At 46.2% G+C, this 23,760-nt stretch overlaps 1 protein-coding gene across 1 annotated transcript in view; it reads left to right on the top strand.

The window, feature by feature from the left end:
• MRPL13 (mitochondrial ribosomal protein L13) overlaps positions 1-23,760 on the top strand; it is a 298,977-nt gene that overhangs the window by 203,712 nt on the left and 71,505 nt on the right. The window contains exon 6 of the mRNA XM_069621562.1: positions 193-314. Within this exon, the coding sequence (XP_069477663.1) occupies positions 193-314 (122 nt within the window). The remainder of the gene's footprint in view (positions 1-192; positions 315-23,760) is intronic.

Raw genomic sequence — 23,760 nt, 5'->3', positions numbered from 1 at the left:
GCCACCCTCCCATGACCTGTTCCATGGTTGAAGGAAGCTTGCACACCTGTATTGTGCACTACAGCTTTTTATGGTGTTTTTGATTGTCCAAGTCAAAGCTAGTTTATTTATCTGAAGCCATAACAATATTCCTGTACAAGAAATTCTGGTTTAATAACAGAAATCATGTTCCCTATGGTTGTTTCTTCTTAGGTAATTCCTGATGATATTCTTAAGAATCTCGTGGAAGAACTCCCACAGCCACGCCAAGTGCCGAAGCGGCTTAACGAGTATACCCAGGAGGAAATTGATGCCTTTCCTAGGCTGTGGATTCCGTACGTATCTATCATCAGTCAAGTAGCTAAGACCTTAAGTGGTCATGGTTTTGGGCCTGCTTTCTGTGTGCACTTTGATGGGTTATCCAGACATGTACATCCCTGCTTACTCTGTCTAGAGACTCGATCTCCACCCCAGCGACGAAGCCAAAAGAGGCAGCAACTCAACTGGAGTTTCTTTTTCTCCTGTGTAAGACATGGCCTGGAGTGTTGGTTATAGTATTCCTTTTGGATTCTGATCAGACAGATTATCGCATAATTTACCATCTCTGATAAGGCTGCTGAACAGTAAATACATTTGATAGGCTGCAGCTCAAAGGCCATATCTCCAGAAGCTTTCAACGCAAAGTAGCATGCTTTCCCATATTGGCATTTTGATAGTTTGAGTTGTAAATGCACTCTGTAAAATTCTTTGCTTGTTCTATCAGTTCCAGTATGGGCACTGGGCAACAAAGTGACCTAATTTCTCTAGCCACTGGGAGCACGCAAGGGACTTGTAGTTAAGCCATTTAGAAAAGCTTGTACTATCCGAATAAGAGACATGATGGGAATAGGATGGTCTGTCAGTCCATTTTTACCATCACTGTATATGTGTGGTTGGGAACTCTCAATTACAAAAAACTGACGTTTGTTAGGGAGAATTTTCATTTCTTGTACCAATTCCCCTCAACCTGAGAGACCCTCTGCACTTTTGCTGGACTTCTGGGATGTTTTGCTTTATTCTCCTGAGTGAGTGGGACTTTTTACCACTCACTCATTCGTTTTTGCTCTGAGATGGGAACCCTATATTTCTGTTACTGTATTCTTTTTACTTTGAATTGAGTCATGCTTTCCTCCATGCATTTCACCACAGGCATCTGTAATAAATTGTTGCAGCGCACATCACCCTATGTGCAGTGTTGCTGAGGAGTCCCTTGGGCTTCCCTTCCTATTTGTATTACATTTTCATGAGAACTAATGTTTTGTGTGCTGCTGAAGTAATACATTAGTGAGATGAGCGTCTGTAGAATGCAAAGGTTGGCTGCATGAATGGACACAAATAAATAGATCTAATAAAAAGGCTCTGAAAACAGGTTTTCAGTGCAAGGCTCTGTGCAGCTGGGTCCAGTCGGTGTTGCACAGGGCAGTGTCTGGTATATTGTATGACCTACATGCTTGACTCCTCATTTGCTCTGCCAAGAAGTAGTTCAGATGTTTAATAAATCAAAAAGTTCACAAAAAAACACCTGTTGGAACTAGTAACGTAGCTTAAGGCAGCCTTAATTAATGCTAGGTGTGTGTAAACTCATGCTACAGAAGTGGCTGTGCTTATTGGGGAGCACAATTTCGTTATGCTCACGATCACCGAAACATGGTTTCTGATGCTTGTTAATCTGCTTAGAATCACATGCTGTGCATATGGTCCGACATCCAGTGGTAACCGCGGAGTATTGCATCTTGCCTTTCGGGGGACCGAAAGGGGACGTCGGCATAGGCGTGTCTGAAACACTATCCCTATCATGACGTGTGTAGTACCCAAAATTCCTAGCGCGCCGAGGTCCCTCAGATTGGTTTTTTCCGCCCAGATAACTGGTCGCCCTATAGCGGAGCTCTTCATGAGACATTGTTTATCTTACTGAATTGTTGGTTTAATCCCCGTTAAGTCACTTCGCCTATCAAGAACATCTTCGACGAAGACTACGGGGGAATCGTCTACGGCTGTGGGTTCCGGCGCCTAACATCCGGCGTTCGGACCTCCACGTGGTCGGGCCCTCTGGCCAGCCTACACAGTAGGGAGAGTGGGCTCGGGGTTTGCCATACTGTTATGATGTCTTTCCTCTTTTCCACTTCTTTCCTTTTTGGTCTGGTCACCCTTCCCTTCTGCTATGGAAAGGACTCCATTTAGATTCTGCCCTGTGTGTAGGGTCAGATATCCGTGGAAAGACGAGCACACGTTGTGTAACGCTTGTCTCCCTCTAGAGCACTAAAGCGGTATTCGGCGTGTAAACTCCTAAACCTAAAACCCTAAAGGAGCGCGGGTTAAAGCGGTGGGCCGCGTATGGAATGTCACGCGTGAAGCCTCCCTGCCCTGCCGCGACACCAGCCGAAAGTGACGGGGGTACATCGGATGACCAAAAGTCCAACGCAGACGTTGTAGACCTTGAAGCGGACTATTCTAGAGCCGCCACGCCCGTCCCCGACCCTTCCAGGCTCGACTCCGGTCTTGCTACAGGGACCACACCCAGTGACAGGGGCGTACAATCGCACCGCACAAAGCACACAACCCAAGCGCCCTCCTCGACGACTTTGTCGAAGAAGGCGAAAGCGCCATCGAATCGATCTGATCCGAAGCCTTCCCCGCATCCGAAGCAGCGCATGACGACTGGTCTTAATAAACATAACAAGGGAGCTACTCCCCAAACTACACCCGCCGAAGTTTCTGAACAAGAAACTTCGACGGGTTCCAAGGTTTCTAAGGCCCGTGTAGGCCCGAAAACTACGAGTAGGCCTCTACCCGAGAAGCGATCATCGGAGGCGTTATCTCCCAAAGATTCAGTGACTATCAATAAGAGCATCAATAGGATTGCTATGGTGGTGGGCCTAGTACCGGTTTCGCCCACAGTTATGGGCCAATCCGCCGAAAGGTTTTCCACGGATTTGGAAGACAATCCCAAAGACTCTTACGAAGAAAGCCAGGTACCCCTCTCAAGCACCCTGAGGAGATCCTCTCAACGCCTTAGGTTGGAGGACACGGTTCCTGCTCAGCTGGGTCCATTTGGATCATCCAAGTGGACCACGGAGCAATTCGAGGGGTGTATGGATCGGCTGGAGCAGTTTTTCAGAGCTTCTGATCAACCTCTGCCGGAAAAAGCTCGGGTAGACCCTAACCCTCAAACACAAGTTGCCCAACACCTAGATGCCCAACACTATGTTGACTATCAAGAAGATGTCCAGAAAGGCACGTATAGAGACATCTATACAGAAGAAGAGGAGGCTTCTTTTGTGGACAATTATGGGGAAGATCAAGGCGCAACGGACAACTGGGAGGACACCCAGCAGGATGATCACAATTCTGATATCGTTTGCCTCGACTCCCCCATCCACCCTAGTTCGACAAGCCCCCGCGGTGATTAAATGGCTTTCAACAACATGTTGAAAAAAGCAGCAGAATTCTTTAAAATTGCCACGCTTGAAGCCTTGCCCAAACAAGATTTCGCGGAGCACATTATTAATGACAAGCCTCCGGTAAGCCAGTCTATCCCTCTCTTGAGCTCTGTAAAGAGACGGATGGCGCTTCCCTTACTCGCACCCGCTCAGACTAGGGCTGTGAACCCAAGGGTTGAAAAACTTTTCCGGCCCTCCCCCACCGACCTGCTTTATATCAAAGAGCACGCAATCCCAGACTCGCTGGTGGTGACCAACACTCGCAAGAGAGCAGGGGTTCCCCTTGCCACGGGAGAGTCACCTCCGGACAAAGAGTCCAAAAGGTTGTATGCCTTTGGCAAATGGGTCACGTCGGTGGCGCTTATACCGTTCTGAATTGCCAATAACACTACGTTACTGGCAAGCTACGTCGAGGCCCAATTGAACCTACTCCAGGAAGGCCTTCAGGAGGTTCCGGAACCAACCAGAGCCAAGCTTCTCGCCATTGTCTCGGAGGGCAAACTTGCCAATCAGAATGTTGTAAAGAATACCCTGGACTCCGCAGAGACAGCAGGCAGGTCTCTCACACAGGGTACTCTCCTAAAGAGACACGCGTGGCTGTGCACGTCGGGCTTCAGGCCTGAGACTCAGGCATCCATCATCAACAAACCCATCGAAGAGGCCAACCTCTTTGGGAAGGTGGTAGACGATGCGTTGGAGACAGCCAAGAAAGTGCACGAGACTATTAAGTTGTTGCACCAGATTTCCCAAAAACCCTCTTCACAGAGAGGCAGCAATTCACGGCGGTCCTTTCGAGGACAAGCCCGCGCCGCTCAAAATAATTTCGGCACGGGCAACTTCAACTCAAGTCAACCGCCTGCAAGCCCCACTTACTACCCCCAGAGGGGTCAGAAGCGTGGAAAGAATAGAGGCAGAGGCTCCAATTCCAGAGGTGCGTCAACCTCGGGTCAGAAATGACCACCAAGTTCAGATCCCCTCCCATGTCTCCCCGGTCGGGGGGCAATTAACATCTTTCCTCAAGGCATGGGAGGGGATAACTTCAGACCAGTGGGTATTAAAGACGGTCACCCATGGTTACTACGTGGAATTCGCCCGACCCCCCCCCCCCACAGTTCAGACCGCCGAAACATTGACGCCTTTCACCAGAACATCTGCAGATCCTGGTCCAAGAGGTGGAGGCGCTGCAGGGAAAGGACGCCATAGAAGCCGTCCCGATACTTCAGGTAAACGAGGGTATCTATTCAATATACTTCTTTGTACCCAAAAAGGATCTCACCATGCGTCCTGTTCTAGACCTGCGCTCAGTGAACAAGTTCATAAAGCCCCAGAAGTTTCACATTGGTAACACTGCAAGAGGTGATCCCATTGCTAAAACAAGGGGACTTGATGACAACATTGGATATGAAAGATGCATACTTTCATATTTCAATGCTGCCAGCGCACAGAAAATTCCTAAGGTTCGTGATTCAGGACAAACACTACCAGTTCAAGGTACTCCCCTTCGGCATAGCCTTGGCGCCAAGGGTGTTTACCAAGGTCCTGGAAGTGGTAGCAGCACACCTGCGCAGACTTTCCAGTTTACCCTTACCTCGACGATTGGCTCATCACGGGGGACTCGTTCGACGTTTGTTTTTCGAACACACAAAAGACAGTAGACCTACTGTTCAGCCTGGGATTTTCTATCAACGAAAAGAAATCCAGCTTAGTCCCCAGCCAAGTAAAACAGTTCCTAGGGGCTCTAATTCGTACGGAAGACGGTCTAGTCTTCCCTTCCAGCGAGAGGGTTCAGAACACGCTCTCTCAAGTTCCTCAGTATGTAGTCAGTCGGGAGGTGACGGTACGCAAAGCTATTCGTTTGCTAGGGATGATGGCGTCATGCATATACTTGGTCCCCCACGTTCGGCTGCGCATGCGTCCCATGCAAGAGTGGCTAAACGGCCAGTGGTGTCAGGCCAGCGGACAATGGGAAGATCTGTTAGTTGTCTCGCTAGCCCTTGTTCTCTCTCTGCAGTGGTGGTCGAGGGAGAACCTCTTGAAGGGGAAAACCTTCACCACCCCTGCAGTGGAAGCCACTCTTACGACAGACTCATCTCTCACAGGGTGGGGGGCTCACCTGCTTCAACAGACAGCGCACGGAGTGTGGTCCCCTCAGGTAGCGTCCAACCATATAAACCTACTGGAGCTACTGGCAGTGTTCAAAGCATTGAAAGCCTTTCAGGAGCAACTGCAAGGGAAGACAGTGCTGGTCCTAACCAACAGCACAACAGCAATGCATTACCTGAACAAACAGGGGGGCACTCACTCTCCAGGGCTATCCAAGCTGTCTCAAAACATCTGGATATGGGCTCTCAAACACAAGATGTTCCTGATATCCCAACATGTTCCAGGGGAACTCAATCTTCTGGCAGATGTACTCAGCAGAGATTTTCCTCTGCCAGAAGAGTACGAATGGCGTCTGCACAGAGACATTGTATCCAACATTTTCACATAAAGGGGATTTCCAGAGATTGACCCCCAACTCCCCTTCTGAACAAGACCATAAACAAGATGCACCAGGAACCAGTCACCATGATTCTGGTGGCTCCCATATGGGCCCGCCAACCCTGGTTGGAAATGTCCCTCTCCCCACCAGTCAAGCTGCCCTGCCCGTACAACATGTTGTCTCAGGACAGGGGGGGGGGGGACTCTGCACCCATCCCCACAAACTCTGAACTTGGCAGCCCGGCTCCTGAGGTCATAGAGTTTGGACATCTGCAACTCCCTCAAAGATGCATGGACATATTGAGGGAGGCAAGAAAGCCTAACACACGTTATTGCTATGCCAGCAAATGGAAACGTTTTGTCATCTGGTGCAGTTCCAAAGGCGTCAATCCCACTGATTGCTCGCCTTCACACATTGTGTTAGATATAACCCATTCGTTGGACTTTGGGTTAGTCTTCAATTCCTTAAAGGTTGACTTGGCGGTGTTGTCAGCCTACACCACGTCACAGCAAAAGGTGCCGTGGTGGAAAGCACCTGTGATTAAATCCTTTATGGAAGAGGTTAAAAGGATTATTTATCCCCCCATCACTCACCCAGGCCCTGGGTGGGATCTAAATGTGGTTTTAACTAGGTTCATGGGACCCCCTTTTGAGCCTATGCATAAAGCTAGTCTGAAAGACCTTACTTACAAGAGAGCCTTTCTAGTAGCTATCACTTCTATCAGAAGAGTTAGCGAACTACAGGCCCTCTCGGTCTTGGACCCCTTTGTTACAGTCCACAAAGATAAGGTAGTTCTGCGCACTCATCCCAGATTTGCGCCGAAATTTATTTCGAAGTTCCATGTGAACCAGTCAGTCGAACTACCCACGTTCTTCCAGAGACCTACTAACATGGCCGAAAGAAGCCTTCACACACTAGATGTGTGCAGGGCAGTCAAGTTCTACATGGATAGAACTAAACCACTGAGGAAAACTAAACAATTCTTTGTTTCAGTGGCAGCTGGTAGAGAAGGGGACCCTGTCTCTAAATCAGCAATATCAAGGTGGATTGTGAAATGAATCACACTATGTTACACTCTTGCAAAGAGAGAACTGCCCTTCAAGCCTAGAGCACATTCTACTCGAGGCACTGGGGCATCCATAGCATTCATTGCAAATGTTCCCCTAGAGTCCATTTGCAAAGCGGCAACTTACACACCTTTACAAAACACTACTGTCTAAATGCTCACTCTAGATCTGATTCCCAGGTGGGACAAGCAGTATTAAGACATCTTTTCTCTACTGTTCCTTCTCACAACCCACCTCCAACTCCGGGTACTGCTCGCTAGTCTATGCACAGCATGTGATTCTAAGCAGATTAACAAGCATCAGAAGACATGCATTACTTACCGTAAAAGCATTTCTGATGATTGTATCTGCTTAGATTCACATTCACCCTCCCTGCCTCCCCGCTCGGGGTGGAAGGAACATAGACTTCTTACTACTTTCTCTCTTCATGTACTCACTCACTATAGCCTTGGGCTCCCTCTTGGCAGAAAAAATACAATCGGAGGGACCTCGGCGCGTGAGGGATTTTGGGTACTACACACGTCACGATAGGGATAGTGTTTCAGACACGCCTATGCCGACGTCCCCTTTCGGTCCCCCGAAAGACGAGATGCAATACTCCGCGGTTACCACTGGATGTCGGACCATATGCGCAGCATGTGAATCTAAGCTGATACAATCATCAGAAATGCTTTTACGGTAAGTAATGCATATCTTTCCGATGTCTCTCAGGCCTCCTTTCGCGATTTGGTCCCAGGAGAGTACCTTATACAATATATAAACCGTGTGGGTAAGGGGGTGGGGGGGCATTGCAGTAATTTATAGGACTTCAATATAAGTGTTGTAGAGGAGGTCCCAGACATGGCCTACACCCCAACCCCACAGAGTGAGGTGCCAGGAACATACTTGCCAAAGTATGTGACGTATGAGGAACAAATGCGTCAACAGAGAGCAGCTCTAGGACTCTGCCCAGTGCACATCAGAAGAGCAATACCTGTTGAAGTGCCTATAACCAGGCAACCTTGGGCAGCTCGGTACCCGCTGAGACAACCGTACCAGCAGCCGACACGAAATGAAGACTACTTACAGGCCGTCCCCGAAGAGACCCAGAGGGCCCTAATGGAGGTTAAATGGGGACGACATAAGAGCCTGGACAGTCGTACAGATGTACTTAAACGACAAACGAAAAGGATAACATGAACATAAACGATGAACGAAAGTTGACACACAAGGGCGAAATGCTAGGAATAAAGTTGTAATGGACGTGTATGAGAAAAGACGCTAATATAAAGAAATGTAACCAATAAGTGAAATAAAAACACGTAACTGACTAAAATGCCTGTAAATAAGCTTGGAACACAAGAAGCTAAGAGAACGATACTGCTTGCAATGCTTATTAAAGAATAGAGTGGCATGCGCCAACTATATATCTACCTCAATAAAGCACACTATACAAGTGCGACTCCATTTTGTAAAAGCAGAATTAAGCCCATGCTGCAAAAGACTAACAAGGCCAAGATTCATATTCCAGCCAAAGCCAAGGAAAGAGCGGAATCGAAACTTATTAAGAGGTGGCTCATGCCTGGGAATTCGAGGTCAACCTAAGGAGGGGAGGAGAGCAGCAACCTCTGAGAATCGAACTTCAGAGCATACTAACTAGCCAGTGAAGGTCGAGATAAAGAGGCCCCAGGCAGGTGGTGAGGCCGAAGGAGAATTAAGTACACGAAAAGAAGGAAAATGAAGCAGATTCACGGTGAACAGACACGTGACCAGCCAAGGGCAAAGAGGTACCAACGTCTGATGTCACCCAGAACCCGAGGATGCCATAACCTTTCCTGATAAGAAGCTACAGTTTCGAACCATCCTCAGCCAACTAATTGACACATAGCCCTAAAAATACTGATTTATGGAAGGGAGGCAGGATGAATCTTGGGGCACTCCGCATCTGGGTGTCCATTCTGCATGCTGCTAATTAAAGTGGAGATTTATGTCTAGGGGTGTAACCCACCCAATCACAATGGACCAAATAATCTAGGGTCCTATAGCTGTACAACCACTTAGACATCATAGTTGTAGTGACGTCTATCACGAGTGATGTAGTGGGATGGGCGTAGATGCCCACCCAATAAGAGTTATCCAATCCTCACGCTCTGTTACCATATACAGATATAGCGCCTATACTTAAGTTGCCTTTTCCAACCAATAGAATTGTATGTCAAACTTATGAGTTTCACACGTCAATGACGTAAAATTGCTATAAAAGTTACTGTTTGCATGAAGAATTTGGGAGTTAGAGCGAGACAGGCGATCATATCACTGTTGATTACCATTTGTTTCCCCGTTATTTGTACTTGTCATTAAACGGACTTCCCTTTGCCAAACCGTTGACTTATCCTTATTGATTGGTGTTGGAGTAAGTGAATCCCGCACCCCATCCTCTTCATGGTGCGGCTATCTTGTTTAAATGGCCGGGGGGCAAGCTCTGAATCTCATTGGCCCGTTCAGAGATCGCTTCGCCCTCCAGTACAGTGTCACATTTTAATACTGTTGAATGGGATGATGAATCACAGGTTGGCAAATTGAATATTGGGCTATCCCCAAAATCCTCTGTTAAAATGGTGCTGAGATATAGACCCCCAGGACCAGCCAGAAAACCTTTAGAAAATGTAACGGCTACAAGGAGTAAAATTAGAGAACTACTACTACTACTTGTAGATAACTGGAATACCTGGTTAGATGACCCTACAAGGTTAGATTCAAAAGGACATTTTAGAAAATCATGGGCTGCGCCCACTAGGGACCTCGCCATCCCACGTAAAAGGTCACTGTTTGGAGGTGCTATTAATGAGAGGCAATCATATTTCCTTAACGGAGATGTTACCAATTTATTGGTTCAATCATTTTGTACAACTCTTCACCCTGACACCCCAAAGAGGAATACATTAGATATTAAAGACAGATCCCCGATACTAGTTCAGAAATCTAAAGATTTGAATAAGATTTCAGGACCTGAAGTTAAGGAGTCACTATCCTCTATAGACACCTCATTATTGTTCCTTACTGCTGGGGCAAGGATCATGGATGCTCCAATTCTGTCCTCTGAAACGAAGGAAGAAGAGTATTTCCAAATCTTGGTTTACTCAAAATGTGGTACCTTTTGCATAAATAGGTCAGCTCAACAGGTCGGAAATGGAGAGCGAATGAAACCCCAGAAGGGGATTTTAGGGCAAAAACTTCTCTGAGCAACTATAAACAAGCCATATTTAAGGCCAAGAGAGATTCCCTACATAAGGAAATAGTGGCAGCAAGTAATCAATCAAGATAATTGTGTACTATTGTATCTAGGTTTTGTCAACCTAGTTGCAAGGTTTCTACAATTGAAACATGTTTGCTACAAGCTGATACTTTTAATAGGTTAATTAAGGAGAAAATTGATTTTTATTAAGTTAGAGATTGCAGCCAAAGTTCAGACTGTAGCACTGAATCTCTCAGGACAGGTGACTGATCAATCCCTGTTTGGACCAACGCAGATGGGGACAATGGATTTGACCATACTTTTATACTTTCATCTGGTATCTGAGAATGATGTGCATTCTCTAATTAGAGCTCTGAAACCCACTAATGACTCCCTATTTCCCATGCCTGCCTATGCAGCAAAACATGCGGGTCAGGCAATAACACCATTCCTGGCGTATTAAATTTAAGGTGACATGCCTCATTTTTTAAAGTGCTTAAATGGACTGGCACCGGTCTATTTGAGAGACGAGATTTGTCGCTACCTACCATCTAGGCGCCTACGATGTAGAGATCTGCTGCTCCTGACTGTTCCTATATCAGTGTGTGTATCAAGAGTAGACCAAAGGTTTGCAATTTTTGGTCCAAAGTTGTGGAACCACATTCCAAAAGAGATTAGGGCCCTAGAGACACTACACCAGTTTCGTATAGCACTCTACGTTCCTGTTTAAGTAGAGGGGTAAGGGGATGTTATGGGGGCTATGTTGGCTGCTAAAACTGTTTTTATCAGCTGCGCTGCTACACGTTTAAGGCCGTCATGAGCTCGTTATACATACTCCAATCAAATCAGTGTTAAAGAAAGTCCTAGCCCAAGACCAAGTAAGTAGTATGGTGTTGCGGCAGGCAGGGTAATTGCCAACTTCAGATGGACAAGATGGCTCTTGCCTGTCATTGATATGGTTTTCAATATAGCATTAAATATCACATTCAGTGGCGGGTAGGGCTGCTAACTGCCCTCAATCCCCTGCCAGTTAGACCCAAGCACATCATTCCAGCCCTGTATATCCATGAAAGCGATATTGTATTACCTTGAGTACTCTGAGCCACTGTCTGTGGTGCTGATATCTTTTTTGGCCTTTGGCACTTGAGTGGCTGCGATGATTAGTGTTGCACTCTCTCTCCATCAGTGCCTTTGAGCTTGCAGTGAACAGAGAAGAGGGGGAGAGACCCCTGAGGGCAAGAGAGGAATGCAGGGTGAGCTATTGTTTCATTGAACAGTTTTGATTTAAATGGGAAGCTGTGCTTCACAAGTTTGTTTAATTAGCAAATTGACAAAATTGCATAGCAAATTGCTATGCAACACTTCTTAGTGTATGCCTTGTATGTGGAGTGTTGAGGGGCTGCACTGTAACTCTTTTGCCACTGCTCCTGTAACTTTAATAGTTACAGTAACAGACAAACCTAATTGGCTGGTGGCAGTGGACACCTTTTTAAAATGTTTGTGTTAGTTAGACGCAGGGTGTTTTCACAGCTGCATAACAGCACCAATGGGTGACCATTTTGCCAATATGGCCCCAGCCTTCTTTTATCGCCATTTTTCATTTCTGTGTTCCTTCTGGCCCTTCTTCCATTACAGGTGGGGGGTGGGTCCTCTTTGAGTTTTGCCTTTTGCAGGATACCTTTATGAAGCACACCAAAGCTCCAGTGTGTCTGCTGAGACAGGAAGTGAGGGAGGATTCCGAAATGTCTCTGGACTTTGTCTGAAGGTATGCCTGGCTGGAACCAGTTTGAACTGGGTGACTGGCTTTCCTGCAAGGACAGCCACACCCATGTGATTGACAGGTCCATAGAACTGAATGAATGGGTTCCTGCATCAAAGGTGAGACTTTTGGGATAGAAGGATAACTCAACCGCTGGAACTGAAGCTTACAAGAAGACGATGACAGGAGACGCATGCAGCACCTCAAGTACCTGCAGAAGCACAGCTGAAGTACCGCTGCTGTCCTGACCCCATTTCAGAATCGACAGGGAAGCTCCTCCAAGGATGACTTCCTCTTTTGGGCTGGTCGACATAACCAGCCTAAAGACATTCTTCAATTTGAGTCATCCCCTGATGTCTTACGAACTTCCCAAGCAGCAGAATCCCAACAACTGTGGTACCTCGACCACCTTCGAGTGCATTGTCTTGCCATGGACGAATCTCGCTGGAACTTAAGTGGTATCCGTGTGTATCTCCAGATGCACGAATCCTCTCCTCAGTCCCCTCACCAGAGTGCAGGACTGAGAAAAGAAGAAGAATATTCCAACCGGCGGTGATCGTTCGCTAATGGTGCCAGCAAAAAGGCGCCAAAACCATAACCAATGTGGGAGTAAGAAAAATTCTTTGCGGGAAAGTACCTCTCTCAACTACTGCTGCAGCAGCCTATCCAAGATCAGGAGAACGGGGTTGCAGTCATGCATCCAGAAGGCATCCAGCTGCATCATCTTCTTCACTCTAGAGGTACTGTGGGGCTCTTGGTACATTTACCTTAAGCCATTTGTATCTCTACTTTTGTAGGACTGTTTCTACTGTTTGGGTGTTCGCCCATTTTCAGTTGCCCTGGTCTAACAGCTTGTGCCCTACAAGAATGCTTCTCCTAAGCTCCTGTACTTTTAACAAAGACCAACTAAATTGTTACATACTTTTGCTAAGAAGATTTTCATCAGACCTATTGCTTTCCTTTTGACTTTGGCATTGATGGTTCCCTTACAGTAAATCATCCGACCCTCTTGGCTTTGTTTCCCTCCAAAACCTCAACTTAAGAACTCCTTTCTTGTTAGGGAAAACTGCCTAAACCTTACAAGAGTTGCTATAGTATTTCTTACCTATGATTGTTGCTCTTCACATTCTTGAACTTAACTATACTTGAATAATGCAGATTTTATTTAAAATAAGTACTTTTACTCACATGCTCTGAAGTCACTCCGTCTGTGCATAAGAAAAGTATATAACAATGTACTCACCTGCTTTATTTTTCCGTATTATTCTAAATGCATGTTTGACGTTGCTTGTTTGATAGAATATTACTTTAGTTTCTAACTGCCTGGTGTATATACAAGGCATAAATTAGTTTTCAAAAAGTGATCAGCAGAGTTTGCTAACTAAAATCTTTTTGATTAGCAAATAAGCCTATTTGATTAGCAATTCAGAACTGATATTTATAATGTCACCAGACATTATTTTTACCCAAGAGACAAAATGAGCAACAATACAGCATTTTTGTGAAACGCTTAAGCAAGTCATTAGTGAGATGAGCGTCTGCAAAATTTAAGTTAGCTGCATGAATGAACACATGAATGAAAGTTTCTGAAAACAGTTTTCAGTGCAAGGATCTGTGCACTCTGTGTTGCACAGGGCAGTGCCCCGTATATTGCATTCTTGACCGATCATTTGCTGCGTAATGAGAAGTTCTGAAGTGGTGTTAATCAAAAGGTTCACAATGTTAAAGGAAAGTCATTGCCCGAGACTAAGCATGTAGTATTGTGAAGCAGCAGGCAGGATATTTGTCAACGTCTGGTGGACAAGATGGCCCTTGCCTGTCATTGATATCAACTGTTTTCAATATGCCGTTAATACCACTTTTGGGCAGAGTTAGTACACTTTTTAGTAGTTGTGCAGCAGTTACTCTGGACAAGAGTCTTGCAGAGAATGGACACACAAGAGAGTATGTTGAATTGAGGAGCAGGCCCAGAGTTGAGCAGTAAAAACAGAAAGGAAGCCTGAAGGCGAAGGACTTCCCTGGGACTTCCAAGCAAAGAGGTGGGTAAATGATATTGTCTGCCTGAAATGTATTTCATTGTTGAAAGCGCAAACCTAGCTAGAGAGCAGCGAAGCGCTGTAGAGGGTGTAGTTTACCCGTGTTTGGCAGGTGTCTTTTAGCACTAGTGCAGTACTGCGAGTTGTGTCTGTGAATCAGTCTGAGGGTCCATCCGGATTAGTCCTTGCTCAGAATTGTTGAAAAAATCCAAGTTTTGGGGAGGAGATTTGCACAATTGGAGAATTGTGGGGACATTCCAAGCGGACACTGGGAGGGGGTGGCTGTGTGACAAGAAATTGACTGTTTGTGGGACCACTTTGCATACTAGTTGTGATTTAAGCCAGTTAGTCCACTTGCAGCGCGAAGAGTGCGCCACCAGATACGTGGCGCTTAGCCACCAGCTGCGTTGGTGTGCTACTTGTTAATGCTTTGTAGATAATACTTACAGTATTAAACAGCATCCTGGTCTTGAGAGGAAGCCTGTGTAGGTTGCGTAGAACAGTGGAAATTTGGTCAAATTTACACGCACCTGTAATAAGGCATGCTATGACGTGGTCGGCTACTTTTAGGGCAGCCAAGTGAATGGCCTGGAGCCCCATAAGGAGGGCATTTTCCCTCATGAATGTGCAAGACCACAAAAGTCTGCACTACGGTTTGGAAGTCCTGCTGTGGGGAAGAAAGGTTTGATTTGGCAAAGGTTGGAAATGTATAGCCAGGATGTTTGGACCTTCTTGGCTATGGGCTTCTGGAAGGAAAGACTACTGTCAATGGTGACACCTAAGGATGTTGCTGAATGTACCATCATTGAGCCATTATTGGATGAATTGATTAGGGAAACCGATGAGAACAAATCCAGTCTTGGTGGTTGTAGTGGGGCAGTTATTGACTAGAGAGCTTGTTTAAGCACTGCTCCCCCTGCCTTCGTCATTAAAAATGAAATTATAAGTTAAGAAAGGGCACATTTGAAACTGCACTTTAAATTCCCCTGGAAATGCAGCTGGCACAAAGAATAGTTTCGCTACACAAGTAGAGACCAGATAAGGCATTAGCTTGCACAATAGTGTTTTAAAATAGAATAGATTAGGTAACAGGGAGCCGTGTACACAAGATGGGACTCACTGCACAAGTAGAGCAGAAAATTGTAGGTAGATGAGGTTGCTGCTACCCATAGGGAGGGAAATAATTTGACAGGCATGCACCAGGAAATCATTAGATAGCAAAGCAAATGTGTTCTGCAGAGGATACAAACGTGACAAGCAGTTGCCATTTTTAACTGCACAAGCACAGCAGAGATTTAAGCTCTGTAGCTTTAAGAGCTAGCCCCCAGCAACGCATGCTATTTCAAACAAATACATTTTAATTCATGAAGATTCTTCAGTGGCTGGATGGTAGCTGCATCAAAGAAATGTCAAAAGCCCCGGACACCATGTTTATATAACGGAGCAAGATACCAGTGTCTGGGCACCGACCGTTCAACCATTAAGATGAATCAGTTACGACAACACTGCAGACTAGGGCATTTCATAAGTAGTTGACAGAATAATGTCTCAGCGATCGGCTAGGCATGACAGAACATGGATGCTGCTAAAAAGACAAATAATTACTGCAACGCAATATTCACATGGTGAAAGCAGCAGGACTCATAATAATAGTTATTCATAAAATAAATGTGTCAAGAACAGAATGGAGCGTTTACTGTTGCAAGACAGGGTTGGGCCAGACAACTGGAATTTGGCCAAGAACAAAGTCCTTGAAACCCAGAGACGTCATGGCGAAGATGACATGGGCTGTTTTATTTAAGAACAAAGGCGATACGCTTATCCTCTTCTCCCCTCTACATACACATGTCATCATTCCGCCACTTCAGAGTGTGACTGCATGTTAACCGATAAGCATATGTCCTTTTAACCGCAGAAGTAATTTAGAGCTTGCCAATAATATTCAAGCATGATGAGGTCGTACATTTGTATCGGATGTTTTATGGGTGGGACCATAGATAGTTACCCAATCAGTAGGGAGCGACATATAGATACTATATGTAGCTTAGAAATTGGGACCAATGAACAGTAGAGGTAGGTTTTCATAGCTCAGTGATTATGATAACATCAGAGTGGCTCATTTGCATTATATAAACGGAAGAATTTGAGAAAGAGAGCTTTGCTGTTGATCTTATGTTCTCTCCAGCTTTGGCATATTTACAATAAAGCTGGGTTACCTTGCATTTGGCATACCACAACCCACTCGTGTTGTCTCTCTTTTGGCAAATAGCGGGTAGAGATCTATGATTTTTGGACCTCTGATGTTAAGAGGGGTAAGGTTTGAGGTAGACAGTCGACATCCAGGACTGTATGGATAACAAGGTAATTGCGAAGATGGCTGATGTCCTGTGGGCTTTTTACTCTCATGTTACAGAATATCGTCCATGTATTGGTGGATGGCTGTATAGGGATCTTTGAGGAAGGTGCAGAGAAGCTCCATGTAAAGGTTAAGTGGGAACAGTGATAGAATGGAGCCTTAAGAGACTCTGCAGGAGACTGGGAGTTGGTTAGAATCCAACATGTTCACCTGGGGACCTGGTTTCCACCCTAGAGGTAAACCGATTCAGGACAGTGCCAGTGAATCTGATCCTGTCTGTGAGGAGGGAGAGGAGAATGTGGTGGTTTACTGTGTCGAATGCAGCCGAGAGGTCAAGGTGGATGAGGAGGCATGGATCGCCCTTATCCATTATTTAGAGGGCATCGCCAGAATGGTTGCTCTCTCGATGCTACATTTGGGCAGAACCCTGACTGGTATTCTGTTACAAGGTGTAGTCATTCATTCTGGTGAGTAATTTTGTAGCAACTACTTTACTTTGCCGATAAATGGGAGGTTTGCAATGGGCCGTTAGTTGTCCAGGTCTAGGGTGGGTTTTTCAAAAGTCTTAAGGGTTTCCGGTAAAGACCCTTCAGTGATGGAGTCATTAATGATGCTGAGGAGTGCATTGAGCGCTGGGCCCGTCAATTGTTTTATGATGAGGACTTACCATCACAGTGGGTCATGCAGGCCGCTTCCTTTAGCAGCACTTACCATCACAGTGGGTCATGCAGGCCGCTTCCTTTACCAGCACTTACCATCACGGTGGGCCATGCAGGCAGCTTCCTTTCTGCAGCACTTGCCATCACAGCGGGCCATGCAGGCAGCTTCTTTTAGCAGCACTTACCGTCACAGTGGACAATGCAGGCAGTTCCTTTAGCAGCACTTACTGTCACCGTGGGTCATGTAGGCAGCTTCCTTTAGCAGCACTTACCTTCACAGTGGGCCATGCAGGCCACTACCTTAAGGAGCACCTACTGTCACAGTGGGCCATTCACACCACTTCCTGTCCACTAGGATAGCTCCATAAAGGCCACAGTGTCACCTCCCAAGCCGTTGAGATGCTTTTAAGGCAATTACCCCCTCCCAACCACCCACCCGACGCTGCAGGCCCCACAATTACTCTTAAACATTTTTATTTTTTAGCCTTGCTTTTAAAGCATGAGCGATTTATGCTTACCTACACTCTATCTGATGCTGCATATAAATACATAGAGACTCACTAATTCCCATGGAACTTGCTTCATAGAGTCGCACTCATTCCTGCATGACTGGCCTCATACACTTACCTACAGTCTCCCTCATTCCTACCCAATGGCTGCACAAAATTACATAGAGAAGCACTCATTCCCATGGGACTCAACCTCATAAACTGAGTGAGACTGCGCTCATTTCTACATGATTAGCCTCATCCACTTACCTACAGTCTACCTCATTACTACCTGATAATGCATATAATTACATAGACTCATTCATTCACATAGGACACGTCTCATGCACTGCATGGAGTGGGACTCATTCCTACATGATTAGCCATCTCCATGTACATACAGTCTCCCTCATTACTACCTGATGCTGCATATAATTACATGATATGACATGGCATTCCTAACGCGCCTGTACACAAGTGTTTCTAGGCGCGATACTCACTCATTCCCATGGGACTTGCCTCATGCACTGCAAGGAGTCACTCATTCCTAAATGATTAGCCTCATACACTTATCCGCAGTCGTCCTCATTTCAACCTGATGGCTGCCTATAATTAAATGGAGACTGATTCATTCCAATGTGACTCGCCTCATGCACTGCATGGAGTCGGACACATTCCTACATGATTAGCCTCATACACTTAGCTACTGTCTCCCTCATTTCTTCCTAATGGCTGCCTATAATTACATAGAAACTCATTCATTCCCATGGGACTCGCCTCATGCACTTCATGGAGTCGGGCTCATTCCTACATAACCAGCCTCATTCACTTACTTACTGTCTCCCTCATTCCTACATGATTGCTGCATATAATTACATCGACTCACACATTCCCATGGGACTCGCCTCATGGAGTCACACTTATTCCTACATGATTAGCCTCATTTTGTTACCTACTGTTCCCTCATTTCCACCTGGGCGCATCGAGGTGAGTGCTGCAGCTGAAAGACCCTCCTGGACCTTGAATCCTTCCTCCATCAGCCCCCTTGATCTCCCCCAGCACCCGCGTGCACCGTGATTCTTTCCCCGACCCTCCGTTGCTGCTCTTGACCTTCCCTACCCTCCTCCCAGCCCACCCCCCTCCCCTGATTGGGCATTTGTTTTTAACTCGCATGGCCTAGACCTGTGCAGCTCACCTCGATCGTCACTTTCCATCTGGACGTATCGAGGTGAGTGCTGCAGCTGAAAGACCCTCCTGGGCCTTGAATCCTTGCTCCATCAGCCCTCCTTGAGCCCCCCAGCACCCACGTGCACCGTGAGTCTTTCCCTGACCCTCCTATGCTGCTCCCCCCTTCTCTACCCTCCTCCCAGCCCGCCCACCTCCTGTGATTGGGCATTTGTTTTTAACTCGTGTAGCCTAGAGCTGTGGAACTCACCTCAATCGCCACTTTCCATCTGGGCATATCGAGGTGAGTGCTGCAGCTGAAAGACCCTCCTGGACCTTGAATCCTTGCTCCATCAGCACCCCTTAATCCCCCAGCACCCGCATGCACTGTGATTCTTCCCCAGACCCTCCGTTGCTGCTCTTCCCTACCCACCTCCCGCTGCCCAGCCCGCCCCCCCTCCCCTGATTGGGCATTTGTTTTTAACTTGTGGGGCCTAGACCTGTGTAGCTCACCTCGATCACCACTTTCCATCTGGGCGTATTGAGGTGAGTGCTGCAGCTGAAAGACCCTCCTGGGCCTTGAATCCTTGCTCCATCAGCCACCCTTGAGCCTCCCAGCACCCACGTGCACCGTGATTCTTTCCCCGACCCTCCGTTGCTGCTCTCCCCTTTCCCCACCCTTCTCCCGCCTCCCAACACGCCCCCCCCTCCCCTGATTGGTCTTTTTTTGAAATTTGTGTGGCCTAGACCTGTGCAGCTCACCTCGATCGCCACTTTCCATCTGGGCGTATCATGGTGAGTGTTACAGCTGAAAGTCTTGCTGGGTCTTCCCCTTCCCCACCCTCCTCCCGCCTCCCAGCCCGCCCCCTTCCTCTGATAGGCTTCACTGCTCCTCTTCCCAGACCCACCCAGGTTAGCCCTCTGCCCGTGCAGCCCCTCGGCTAAGGGCCCCAAGGCAAAGGGTGGCTCCAACAAAGGCGGCTCCAGGAAGTGTCTGCAGGTGTCCACTGGCTTCACTGCCTTCCCCTGCGACCAGCCGTCAACCAGCAGCAACCAAAAAAGTAAGTGTGGCATGGGTGGGGAGTAGAGCAATTACTCTACTCCGGAAAACCCTGCCACTCAACATTACCTTACCTCAGAACTGTGAATGTTAGCAATGCCGCACTTGGTTAGAAATGTGAACATTAGCTGGCGTCAGACCTAGCCAGGATTGTGAATTCAATGCTGTCCATCATTTAGAGAGAATTGTGAACATTAGCCGGCGTCAGACCTAGCCAGGATTGTGAATGCAATGCTGTCCATCATTTAGAGAGAATTGTGAACATTAGCCTGCGTCATACTCAGACAGGATTGTGAATGTTAATAATGCCACACCTAGTTAGAATTGTGAACATTAGCCTACATCACATCTAGATGGGACTGTGAATGTTAAGTAGTCCAACATTTAAAGAGAATTGTGAACATTCGGCCTGCGCCGGACTCGGACACATTTGTACAAGATAGCAAGTGCCACATTTGGTTAGAATTGTGAACATTTAGCTTGTGTCGCACCTAGATAGGATTGAGAATGTTGACAAGTGCCACACTTGATTAGAATTGTGAACGTCGGCCTGCGTCACTTCCAGGTGGGATTGTGAATGTTAAGTAGTCCAACATTTAGAGAGAATTGTGAACATTTGCCTGAGCCAGACCCAGACAGAATTGTGAATGTTGGTATTGTATTGTATTTTATTTATATAGCGCACCAAGCCCTGAGGCAACTGGGCACTTTCTTAAGTACATACAGGCATAATAGTAATTACAGATATAGGAGTAGTACATCACATCATATGCAGTCATAGACATAGTACAAACACATTATTTACAGTCCTAGAAAGGCATATACAGGCATAGAATGTACACAGCAGTAGGTATATACAGTATAGATAGGTAGCTGGGGGCTAGACATTCTCTAATTTAAGCAGTGATTAACGTTTGTGAAGAGGAGGATTAGTTTTTGTTCAGACAGAGCCAGGATTTGGCCCCATGTCGGAATGTATGGAAGGAGTGTTCTAACCTGATGTTGGGAGGTAGTGCATTCCAAGTTTTGGCTGCTAGGACTGGGAAGCTTTTGCCACCTGCCTTTTGGAGTTTGAACTTGGGTATGATGAGCAGGTTAGAGTTTGAAAATCTTGTTTGTCTTAATAAAGGCTGGAATTCAAATTTGTTGCAGAGGTATTTGGGAGCTAGATTATGTACACATTTGTGTGTGAGGGAGAGAGTTTTGAGTTTGATTCTTTGGTTGATAGAGAGACAATGAACACTACCTCTTAGCTCTGAAATATGAAGTTTTCTGGGAAAGTTGGTGGCTGCTCTTAAGGCATTGTTTTGATAGATTTGTAATTTATTTAGATTATGCTGACTAGTGCCTAGGTACAGTGCATTGCAGTAATCTAGTTTGGTTACTATGAGCGCCCTGGCCAGGGTGATGCAATTTGCAGTCGTCAGAAAAGGTCTGCATGCGTTAATGAGCTTACATGTGTAGGCAGTCGTGGAGGCGGTTGCGTTAATTTGTTTAACGAGAGAGATGAATGAGCCTATGTACATGCCTAGGGTTTTAACGTCCTTCGAGACTTTGATATTATTGCCGTCAATGGTGAAGGTGTTGAATTTGTCATCAAGTTTGTTGAGTCTGGCTTGAGTACCTACAAGGATAAGCTCAGTCTTCTCGTCGTTGAGAAAAAGTCCATGTTGTGCGATCCAAACTTGGATAATAAGATAGATGTAATTGTGTGTCTAAGTCGTGATTACCTGATAAGTGTATGAGGATTTGTGTATCGTCAGCGTAGTTAGTGGAAGATATGCCCAGTTGGTCTAGTTTGTCAAAAAGTGGTTTTGTGAATATGTTGTAGAGTGTGGGGGAGACACAGGAGCCTTGTGGAACTCTGCAGGTGACAGATGAGGGGGGTGCAGAGGCCGACGGTGCGAACCCTCTGGTGGTTCGGTTATTTAGAAATTATTGGATCCAGGTGATTGCTTCGTTGGAGAAGTGGGCTGCTGAGGATAGGTGATTGTAGAGGGTTTTATGGTCGACCAAGTCAAACGCTGCTGATAGATCTAGTCATTGATGTTTTCGATTTGGGTTACTAGATCTAGTCCTTGATGTTTTCGATTTGGGTTACTAAATCTATTAGGGCTGTTTCAGTGCCATGTCTCAGTCGAAATCCAGATTGGCGTAACCCTAGCAGATTATTATTTTCCAGGTGCTGTTGGATCTGCAGATTGGCTGCTCTGTCTATTATTTTCAGGAGGAAAGGTACAGTGGTGATAGGTCTGTAATTGAAAGGATTGTTAGGGTCAAGAGATGGTTTCTTAAGGAGGGGCATGTCCCAGGCATCCTTGAGGTTTGTGGGGACTGTGTTGGATTTGAAGGACGCATTGATAAGGGAAGTGACAAATGGGGCGATCTCCTTTGCTGTTTCTTTAATGATAGGTGCTGGTCAAATGTCGCCCATACATCTGGATGGTTTGAGACCTAATATTATTTTTTCAACTTCTTTAATGCTGAGTGGGGTAAATTTGAATAGGTTATGTTTGTCAGAGTGTGGTATAGTTGTGGTGGGAGCAGGCAGGTTATTAGTTAAAGTGGCTTTTTTATTTTCAGTCTTTTTTTTGTAGGAGCTCTATTTTGTCTGATAAGGCCTTTTGGATGTTCTGACACCAAGTGGTGTCCTTCAGTCAGGTTGTAGGAGGGGGTGTGGGTGATTCAAATTCTTTGAGAAAGTTAAACAATTCTGTACTGTTGGATTTAACATTTTGAATACGTTCGTTGTAGGAGTCTGATTTGGCAAGAAAAATGGCAGATTTACAGGTGGTAGAGGCTAATCTAAAATGTTCTTTGTTATGAGGTGATGGGGTATTTCTCCAACTGGCTTCTGCTGTTCTTTTGTTTTTTCGCAGGGTTCTCAATTGTGGGGTGAACCAGGTATTAAGGTGGGCATGTGGCTTGGCTTTGCAAATCCTTTGTGGAGCTATTTTGTTGATGTCGTTAAGTATGGTCGTGTTGTAAAGGTTTTCTAAATGTGCTGGGTCTTCACTATGCTCGGAGACTAAGTTTCCCTGTAGGAGCAGTTGTGAAAGTGGCAGTACGTTGTCCGCTGTTATATTTCTTGTGTTTCTTTCTAGTCTCGAGGGGGCTATAGATTTTTCGTGGATGGGAGTGTCTCTCAGAATGGATAAGAGGATAGCATTGTGGTCAGTCCATGCCAGAGGGTAGTTGGACATGATAGCAATGTTGCAATTGCAGTCTGCAATCCAGTCTAATTGTCAGCCCTTTGCGTGGATTGTGCAAGCCTTTGTGTGACACCTAGATCGGTTATGCTCTTGCTGATGCTTGTGGCTTTTTTGTCGTTAGTGTCGTGAAGCCCCAAGTTAGTCTCCAAGGAGGAGAGTTTGTGAGATAGGTTTAGCTTTATTAGTGTGCAGCAGTGATAGGTCTTCTTCGAAGGAGGAGAGTGGGCAAGGGGGTCTGTAGATCAGATGGGCTGAGATGGTCTGTGTGGGTGATAGTGTTAGTTTGAAGGCTAGGTGTTCGACAGAGCAGAGGGTTTGGCTGGGGGGCTGTCTGATGCCTAAGGAGGACTTAGCAATGATATCAACGCCGCCACCCTTGGAGGATGTTCTATCTTGTCTGATGATTGTGTATTGGTCTGGGATGGCCAATGATTGGAGGGGACCTGATGCGGGGTGGAGTCAAGTCTCTGTGATAGCAAGGAGGTCGAGGTCGTTGGCTGTTATGAGGTCATTGATGTCCAAGGCGTGGGCTGTTAGTGACCTTGCGTTGATGAGGCTGCCTTTCAAAGTAGAGGTATGATTGGCCTGTGATAGGGGTGGGTTGATATTATTGGGTAGTGTGTCATGGCTGGAATTTTGGTGGTCTGGAGTGCCTGTTTTATTTGGGCCTGATTTGCTGCAGAGCGTTGGTGAGAGTCTAGGCGAGAGCGTAGGGTGCCTTCTGGTGAAGCTGTAGCCTAATCTAGTATTTCTGATGGTAGTTGGGCATGGTACATTTGGGGTGGGTTTTCGAGCAAATATGTTT

The sequence above is a fragment of the Ambystoma mexicanum genome, chromosome 5q (assembly GCF_040938575.1).
Source record: "Ambystoma mexicanum isolate Mex_15411 chromosome 5q, UKY_AmexF1_1, whole genome shotgun sequence".
Taxonomy (NCBI): domain Eukaryota; kingdom Metazoa; phylum Chordata; class Amphibia; order Caudata; family Ambystomatidae; genus Ambystoma; species Ambystoma mexicanum.
Note: the sequence above shows the minus strand (reverse complement) of the source record. Positions and strands in the feature narration are given on the sequence as shown.